Source organism: Leucopleurus acutus, assembly GCF_964270905.1.
Source record: "Leucopleurus acutus genome assembly, chromosome: 3".
NCBI lineage: Eukaryota > Metazoa > Chordata > Mammalia > Artiodactyla > Delphinidae > Leucopleurus > Leucopleurus acutus.
In genome coordinates this window covers 66,219,386-66,229,429 of record NC_139145.1, presented here as the reverse complement: position 1 = coordinate 66,229,429, position 10,044 = coordinate 66,219,386, and the positions used below count along the sequence as shown (strand labels likewise).

General features: G+C 44.6%; 1 protein-coding gene across 1 annotated transcript; it reads left to right on the top strand.

Moving 5' to 3' along the window:
• Positions 1–8,880, top strand: IL4 (interleukin 4; the record flags this gene model as incomplete). The annotated part of the gene is made up of 4 exons (XM_082835344.1): positions 1–135; positions 411–458; positions 5,720–5,845; positions 8,788–8,880. 4 exons carry the CDS (start codon positions 1–3, stop codon positions 8,878–8,880), a joined length of 402 nt encoding a protein of 133 aa, XP_082691470.1.
• Between the last annotated feature and the right edge of the window lie 1,164 nt (positions 8,881–10,044).

Sequence of the window (10,044 nt, the reverse complement as noted above, 5' to 3'; positions counted from 1 at the left end):
ATGGGTCTCAGCTCCCAACTGATCCCAATGCTAGTCTGCTTACTGGCATGTACCAGCAACTTCGTCCATGGACACAAGTGCGATATTACCTTACAAGAGATCATCAAAACGCTGAACATCCTCACAGCAAGAAAGGTAAGCTATCTGGTACCATCTCTCCAGATGTTCTGGTGATGCTGTGCATATTTCTTAGACTGTGAAAAGAACATAACAGCTTCTAGAGAGTTGGTAGTTGGTGGTTGGTGACAGGATGGGGAGCAGTGTGGAGACTTTTCTCCTGGCACTTTTTTCACCCGAGGGACCACAGGAAGTTTTCTCAGTTTGAGGGAGTCAGAGCTGCTCAGCAAGGCTTACCCTGTGCAGTTGGAGGTAACTCTGTCTCTTGCTCTCTCGTTCCTGCCTGGGCCAAGAACTTGTGCATGGAGCTGCCTGTAGAAGACGTCTTTGCCACCACAAAGGTAAGAGCTGTCCCGGGTCTGCTTTGGCAGATAGGTGACTTGGTAAGGAGAGCCATCCACAAGTGTTCGAACAAGAAATTTTTTTTTAACATAAAGGGAACAGGCCCAAATTAACTATAATGGGTGAAACGTTTTCAAAGACTGAGAATTCTGATCTTTACTCTCAAATACATTTTGGTGTTTCTGGTTTCACTTGATTTAGAAGATGTATAATAGAAAGCTTGGGTTTTGTAGTCATAATTCAGATCCCAGTCCAGGAAAAGCTCTTTAGGATTTTACCCAACCCAGGTCGAGTACCTGGAATATAGGAGGCACTCAATAAATGCTGTTGAAGGAGAGAATTTTTCTGGCCCATATATTTCTGAAAAACCAAATACTCTCACAAAAACAGATATTGAGATTACACGTTGAGAGAGCTTTCATTTTGTCTAAGAGACTTCCTATGGCAACAAGAAAGGTATCGCCAGAGCCCCTCCTCTTCCGCAGCCTGGTCACCTAACAGCCCACCAGCTCCGGGCATGGCTGTCCAGAGACCCTCATCTTGCTCTGTCCTGCCAACTCCCCTCTGGCCTGTCCAGAACCGTCCTGCTGGACAGGGGCCGACATATCCCTGCCTCCGGCTGCTCCTACCAGAGCATCTCACCTTTCCTCCTCCTGCTGCATCTCACCCCCACCCCCCGATCTGCAGTGGGAGGAGATAGATTTGACAGCTGATAGTGCATTTTTCTCTGACAAACACATGACTACAGCCATATCAATAGCTTTCTGCACATCAGTTCCTGTTTTCATGGAAACACACGACTGAGAATGAAAAACCCAAAGCTTCAATTTACCAGTGGTCTCCTAACCACCTGCTTTCCACATGTACTAGACTTGGTCAGGAGTGAAGCCCTATGGGTTTGGGCAGGGCCACACCCCAGCACCCAGGCCACAGGGCAGGCCTGTCCTGCTCGTGAGCAAAGCTGGTCTTCGGGCCTTTATCTGGACTATCTCACTTCATTAAAGATTATTCCAGGAGTCTGATATACAATGATATATAATACTGTAATTATATAATAGTATATAATACAAACGTATAATACATAATATTATATAATAAATATTATATAATTTTATCCTTCAGAATCTCATCCCATATCAGACTGTATCTGTCCATCAGCAGGTTGGAAGGACTTGGAGATTTTATATATATATATAAATTTATATATTATATATATATAATGTATTAATACTTTATATATCTCATATATTAATACTGTATATATAGAGAAATAAAATAGCCAGGAGTCCACTGAGCTGTGCTCTGGGCTCTCCAGAGGTTGGCTGCACTGCTGGGAGGGTGCTGCCAAAGCCAAGGGCAGGGCCCCAGCAGAAGTGCCGAGGGTTTGGAAGTGAGACAGTCTGTGGCTTTAGCCCCAGTTCTGCCATTAACTAACTATGTGGCCTTTGGTAAGTCTCCGTACCTCTTTGTGCCTCAGTTTCTACATGTGAAGATTTGAAAGCCATTTTGAAAGTTGGCTGGAATCCAACTCTTGAGTTAGTGGAAAATGGTATTGTATGATATAACTCCTGATTAAAGGCAAAAACTGGTTGTAGAGAAGCAATCATTCTAAGAAAGAGGCCAGCGTTAGGAAATGATCAAACCCTCCATGACTGCGAGCCCAGTGCGACCCCACTCTGGGCTGCTCTAGCAGACCCAGCCAGCCCTCACCCCCGCCAAGGTGCAGGCCAGTCCCCGCTGCCTTCCTTCACTCTTACCTATCTCATGCCTTCTCCCGAACTGCTTCTATTCCTCCTGGATTAACAAGCTCATTTTTCCATTCTTCTCTTTTCCTCAAAGACTCAGCACTGCTTACTTACCTATTAAGATACTTCAGAACAAAGAAAGGTTGTTATTTTCAAAACCCACAAAGATGCTATGTGGGAGGAAAAGTTACTTCTTTGTGTTCTCAAGAAGAACATCTTTCCAATATCCAGCATATTCATTTTAGTGCTTTTGGGGATCAAGAGTTCCATTATGCCCAAATTGGGTGGCATCCTGCTCTTGGCAAATGCTGGAAGAATGTGCTGATCTAAATCCTGGGTTCCACATGCAATGCCTCCCGAGTGTCTCTGAAGTTAGGTGGTCTGAGGAAGAGAAAGGTGGAAAGCAAGCAAGCTGGCTGGCCTAGGAAGGACTTCTTGGGTGGACCATTAGTTGGAGGTATTTCCTACTACCAAAGGGAGCAAAAGTCCATAAGTTTTCAGAGAGCTCTATGCCAACCCTCAAATCTTTTTTTAAAAGTGAAAGTAGAGGATTTTTTTCATACATCAGATTCGCTGACTAAATTTGGGCCTAAGTGGAGATAATGAATACAATACCTATAGGATGGATCTGTATGTCCTTAAATGAAGCTAGTCAAGACCCATTAGAACTCTAGCAGAATCCCTGCACCGAAGTCTCCCAAATGGTGTGCCACCACTTCTGTATTCCTATGAGGGGTGGGCTTCTTTCTGGCAGGAGACCAGGCCTCCCTTTTGAGCCTCTTTCCTGAGCAGTTCTGAACTGCAGAGTCCGCCTGGCTCCTCAAAGTATGCCCTAAGCAAGACACACTCAGGCAGCGAAAGCTGGACAAGCAGTCGAAAAAGTGGGCGGTCAGAGTGTCATCCTGTTGCCGCAGTGCCAATGGAACTAAAACATTAAGGACTTTAACTAAAACTAGTTAAAGACCCTTAGAATTCCTTCTTTTAAAAGTTTTCCATTTGATTCAAACTCTTTTCTATACTTATCCTAATCACCTTTAGAAAGTCTTTTGAAAAATATCTTTATTTAGTTATTTTTAAAGATTTTTTCATGTGGACCATTTTTAAAGTCTTTATTGAATTTGTTACAATATTGCTTCTGTTTTATGTTTTGGTTCTTTGGCTGCAAGGCATGTGGGATCTTAGCTCCCCGACCACGGATCGAACCCGCACACCTTGCACTGGAAGGCGAAGTCTTAACCACTGGACCACCAGGGAAGTCCCTGAAAAATATCTTTAGAGGGTGTTTTCCTACCTTAAATGGCTACATACTCAGAACTGAGACAGTATAATTTCTAAGCTCCTAGCCAACGTTTTAGAAAAGGCTCATCAGATTTTGATGGACAAATAAGCAAAGGATCTCTTCTCTTTTTGGCATTCTTGAACCTCATTGTTCTCTCTCCAGCAACACAGGCGTCTGCCTCCATCTGCACACTCAGCTAGTGTCTGCCTTCTCCTTGGCCTCGCCACCTCTGCTCACCCACAAAGCCCCCCAGAGGTATGGTGATTTATGGGAGGTTTCTTGACTCCCAGAGCCCAGAGATACTGGTGCTGCTCTTAAATTTCCAGCCAGAGTATACGCCCTTTGGAAGGACATGTACTTCATTAAGTACATACATGTCCTTCCAAAGGCCCTGCCCATGGGCCGTCAAGCTCCACAGCGGAAAGGGGAAGCTTTCGTAGTCTAGGATTCTGGCGCTTCGGTCTGGGTCAAGATCTTCCTGGAAAACCCCTAAAATATGAACTGCACTCCTAGAATTTAGCCTAAAGAAATAAGAGATGAACACAAAGATTTATACAGATGGCTTGCTGCCACTTTATTTACAGAAGCAAAAAACTGCAGTGATAGGGGATTGACCAACTATGGCACAAATATGCCCTAGGTTCCTACACAGCTCTCAATCACATGTTCTTAAATATTACTGAATGATGTAAGAAATCGCTAGTACTATATGTTAAGTGTAAAAAGGTTATAAAAGAGTATCAATAGTTGGTCCCTATTGCAAAAAAAAATGTATTAAAAAATCTGGAGAGATAGTTAGCAAAATCTTAACAGTAGTTCTCTCTGGCTAATGGGATAATGAGTGAATTCACTTTTCTTGAATGTATATTACTTTTTTTTTTTGCGGTACACGGGCCTCTCACTGTTGTGGCCTCTCCCGTTGCGGAGCACAGGCTCGAACAGGCTCGAACCCGTGTCCCCCTGCATCGGCAAGCGGACTCTCAACCACTGCGCCACCAGGGAAGCCCCCTGTATATTACTTTTATAGTAAAAAGTTTGGTAATCAGAAAAAATACGGAAGAACCTAAAAAGCTGCTTGGACAGTGCTTTTCACATAAATCCCCTGGAGATCCTGTTAATGCACATTGTGACTCAGTGGGTCCAGAGGGAGGTCTGAGATTCTGCATTTCTAACAAGTTCCCAGGTGACGCCCACGCTGCTGCTTCATGGGCCACATTTTGAGTGGCAAGGAACAAGAGCCGGTCCTGGCAGAGGCTGGAGACAGGTTTATCTGAGCTGGATTGGGCTCAAGCTAAGACACCCTCCAGGCTCTGGGCCTTTGTTCTTCAGTGGAGAGAGAGAGGATACACCAGGCCTGACCAGGCCAAGACACATTCCCTCTCCCAGGTTCTCAAAAAGAGCTGGTTCCGCACTTGTACAAGCCCTCTTCTGAGGCTCAAAGGTCCCCAGGAAGAGCCATGTGGCCAGACTCACACCAGGGCTGCCAGCATTCCAAGGAGGTTCTGACCCTGCACATTCGAGGCTAGAAGCCCCTAACAGAAACTCTGTCCAAGGCCCAGCACCCTTTCTCAGAAGCTTCCCCTCATCTCCCCAGGCCACACTCCTGGGGCACCTAGCTCTGATCCTGGCACTCACGTCTAGCTGTGTGGGGACATGTATCTCCTCACACTGCTACTTCCCATGGGGAGGGTTAAATGGAAAGTGCTGGCCAAAGTGGCACTGTCCAGGTCAAAGGATGGGCATTCATTTATTCAACAAACATGTGGGATTTCCAGGGAACCTGGATTCAAAAACTATAAATTACAGGAATAAGACAGAGCAGACTCTGATTACGAGCTGATGTACATACAACTGCATCCACAGAAAGAAGAGCTTGCATGGGATAAAGAAACAGACATGGGTTGTAGACAGATGGCCCCGCATGCAAATCCCCACTCTCCCATTTACTTAGTTGAGTGACTTGATTCAGGTACCCCTTCAGCAAAACCCTCCAAGGGAAAAGAAATTGGGAGGTTTCAGGAAAAGGCTGCTGCATTTGCAAGTAACTGGAAGAGGTTGTTTGCTGTGACGAGCAGCCTCCATTCACATGGCAGGAATACTTGAATACCTGATCCACAGTTGAGCAAATTCACCTTCTCCACTTGTCCTTCTGGAAAGAAGAACTCAGAAGGAAACATCTCTCTCCAATGTTCAAAATCAAGCTAGCAGTGGCTATCTGTGGAATTTCTCTTTCTAGAACACAACTGAGAAGGAAACTTTCTGCAGGGCCGGGACTGTGCTTCGGCATATCTACAGATACCACAAGTGCTTCAACAAACCCCTGAGTGGACTTCACAGGAACCTCAGCAGCATGGCAAACATGGTAAGCTGCATTATGCCAACAGCTTGCCTTCCAATGGATGGCAGCCTTACTTCTAAGATATTTCTCCTTATGAATAGTAGTACCCTTGGTTAATCAACCCATTCATTCATTCGACAAATATTTGTTGAGGCTCTGTGAGTGTTGCTTACAGGTACTGTTCTAGGCACTGGGGATACAGTTCTTGCTCTTACAGAATGTTGTAATGGGTGAGTGAGAAAAGCAAACAAACATATGATTCCAGTAGTGATAAGTGCCATGAAGAAAAATACAGGAATAAAGAACATACAGGGGTCCTGAGGGAGAGGGCTGATTTAGTAGTTGGTGACATCATCTGAGCAGATATTTGAACTAAGTGACAGAGCCGGCCATGTTACTGATTTGGAAGGAACATTCCAGGCAGAGGGAACAGCTGTGCAAAGGCCCTAAGGTAGAAATGAGCTTCATGTGTTCAAAGATTAATAGGAGGGCCTGGATCAGAGTGAGGGAGGAGGATTTTAATAGGAGATCACACAGGGCCTATGGATTCTGCCCCAAGCATGGTGGGAAACTCCCACAGGGTTTTAAGCAAGGCAGAGACCACGATCTGATTTATGTAATTTTTAAAATGATCATTCTGGCTACTGTGCAGTAAATAGACTGAGTAGGGGTAAGCATAGAAGCAAGATGGCCTGTTGAGAGGCTACCACAGTATTCCAGCCTGCAGACGATGGTGGGTGTGACAGGGTGGAAGCAGCAGACATTGTTAGATTTGGGATATTAACCAAAAATAGAGCCAGGAGGACTTGCTGACACATCTGTTGTGGGGGTGAGGGAGAGAGTAAAACGTGGCCTCCTGATTCCTAGCCTGGGCCCCTTGGGGAATGGTTGGTGCTGTTACCAGATATGGAAGACTGGGGGTGATCAGGGCTGGTGACTGAGCTTAAGGTCAGGAGTTGAATTTTATACATAGTAAGTCTGAGGTACCTACTTAATAGTCAAGTGAAGATGTTGATAAGATTGTTGAAAAAGTCTGAAGCTTAAGGGAGATGTCAGAACTTGTGACATTAAGTGAAGAGTTCTTAGAAAGATGTTGTTTAAAGCCACAGGCCTGGACTTCTCTGGTGGCGCAGTGGTTGGGAATCCGCCTGCCAATGCAAGGGACATGGGTTTGAGCCCTCTGGTCTGGGAAGATCCCACATGCCACGGAGACACTAAGCCTGTGCGCCACAACTACTGAGCCTGCACTCTAGAGCCCGCGAGCCACAACTACTAAAACCCACACGCCTAGAGCCCGCGAGCCACAACTACTAAAACCCACACGTCTAGAGCCCGTGCTCCGCAATGAGAGAAGACACGGCAATGAGAAGCCCGCGCACCGCGAGGAAGAGTAGCCCCTGCTCACCGCAACTAGAGAAAGGCCACGTGTAGCAATGAAGAACCAACGTAGACCCAACGCAGCCAAAAAAAAAAAAAAAAAAAAAAAAACAGGGCCGCTTTAAAAAAAAAAAAATGTCACATAAAGAAAGAACAAAATCCAAGGACTGAGCCCAGAGGCACTCTAACATAGAGGTCAGGAAGAGGTAGGTCCAGCAAAAGAGACTGAGAAGTAGCCAGTGAAGTAGGAGAAGTCAAAGAATGTGTGGCACCCCAGAAGGCAAGTGAAGAAACTCTTTTAAGAAGAAGGGAGTGATCAACTGTGTCAAATGTACTAACAGGTCAAGAACGATGAACACTGAGAATGGCCACTGGATTTGTCATGAGGGAGGTTACCGGTGATGCTGATATAAATGGAGATTCGGGAATGAAAGCCTGACTAGAGTGGATTCCATAGAGAATGGGGCTAGGGAGGAGAGAAAAGAAAGGGGCACTGAGTATAAAAACTCCTTCGAGGTGCTTTTCTATAACGTCGCAGAGAAACAGAACAATAGCTGAAGGGCAGGTATGGCGTGAAGGAAGTTCTTTTAAGGTGAGGTCTATATGGAGCATGTCAGTATACCAGTGGGAATGATCCAGTAAGAGGGGAGAACTGATGGTAGGAAAGAGGCAGAGCCAAGAGTGGATGTTATCTAATGCCAAGTAGAGGAATTGGGGACATTCATCCCCTCCCTGCTGCCTTATTTACAAGGTAATAAAACAGGGAGATGACACTACACTGTCTTTTTTTTTTTTTTTTTTTGCGGTACGCGGGCCTCTCACTGCTGTGGCCTCTCCCGTTGTGAAGCACAGGCTCCGGACATGCAGGCTCAGCGGCCATGGCTCACGGGCCCAGCCGCTCCGCGGCATGTGGGATCTTCCCGGACCGGGGCACGAACCTGTGTCCCCTGCATCGGCAGGCGGACTCTCAACAACTGCGCCACCAGGGAAGCCCTCATTGTCTCTTTTGAGCCTCTTAATTATCTTAGGAAGTAGGCGCTATTGTTCCCCTTTTACAAAGGAGGAAACTGAAGCTTTTATAAACGAAGTAGTTTGTCCTAAGCAATGCAATTAATAATTTGGTAGAGCTGAGATTCAAACTGAAGCAGTGGCCCGGTGGTAGGTACCAGGAATCCTTTCCACCTGAAGGGCTGCCAAGCTATGATGTTTCTGGTTACTGGGCAGGGAGACTGAATCTCTCTCTCAGCAGTCCAGATGGCACGGGCTCAAGATGGCAGCAGGCAGGTCTGAGCCTCCACCTTCATGTTACGCGTCCCTGAGCAGAACCTAGCTGTGACACACCTCTCCAGGGATGGCCACACCCTGAAGGCAGACAGTGATGGTACAGTGGCCATTTCTAGGAGTGTAGGTAGCATGCACCAAAAACAGGCAAACCCTGTTGGCCTAGTGGCAGAGTCAAGCCAGACTGGAGGCCCGGGTTTGATCATTGCTCAGGTGGCAAGTGGCAGCATAGGCTTGACCCAGGTAGACAGGCATGAGCAAGACTCAAATACTTAGCAGTGAAAACTAATGAAATGTTTCTTTTGTAGACCTGTTCTGTGAATGAAGCCAAGAAGAGTACGTTGAAAGACTTCTTGGAAAGGCTAAAGATGATTATGAAGGAGAAATACTCAAAGTGTTGAAGCTGAATATTTTAATTTATGAGATTTTAATAGCCTTATTTTTAAAATATTTATATATTTATAACTCATCATAAAATAAAGTATATGCAGAATCTGACAGCATGATGTCATTTTAATGGCATAGACTATATTTACTTGCCAACTTTTGGGGAAACCAATTTAATTTACTGAGAGACTAAAATCGGTGTGGGAATTAAAAAGGAAAGACCACTTCCCTCTCAAGGAGTTCCCTCTCTCATTGGGGACATAATGCATGAAATGATTAAAGAATACAAGGCCACACAAGATGTAAATGATAATTAAAAGAGCTTGCAGAGTGGGTCCATAAGTCCCACTGACTATCAAGTAATTCTGAATTTAAAAAGTGTCAACTGGATGCTTAGAACATTCTTTTCCCATTGGCACAAGGGTTGCTATATTGAGTCCACGGTGGGGAAATAATTCTAGCACACTACCTGGCACTGCAGTGAACAATATTTAATGTCCTAATAATGTAAATTCTTTTGATTCTCAAGCTTCGAACCAACCAATAGACAAAGCATGGAAGACTTAATTATGGTTACAGAACAGACTAAATGCTATCAAACTGACAACAGAAAAGGAATAGCTCAAAATGACTGAGAGGTAAAAGCAAAAGGAAAGATAGAGAGGTGGGGCACCAACACTGTCTAAGGTTGATGGAACAAGAGACTTAAGTATTTATTCAAACTTGGAAACGTAACAGAAGATCTAAAAATAACTTACTATAAAAAATTTGGAAGGGGCAGTATAAATAAGGTAAACTCTCACTTTTCAATGGGGAAATCAATACAAAATATCTAAAGTTGATTAAAAAAATAGTTGGCAAGGTGGTCATGAATTGATGAATGTTGTAGTTGGGGATGGGTACATGACGGTTGATTACACTACTCTGCTTTTACACGTGTTTGAAAGTTTTTATAATAAAAAGTGAAAAAAACAATAAAGTAAAACCAATAGTAAGTAAATCAAGAAATCTTTGGAATTATAATGGTAACCACCAGAGAAACTAAAAACAAAAAAGGGAGGGTGGACTGTTGGGAATGGGACTTGGAATAAGAAACAGTGAAAGCAGGGCAGGAGATTTTTGGCTTTCTATTTAAAGTCTGTGAGTGTGACCATGTGCATAAGTGATAAAAAGTTTTT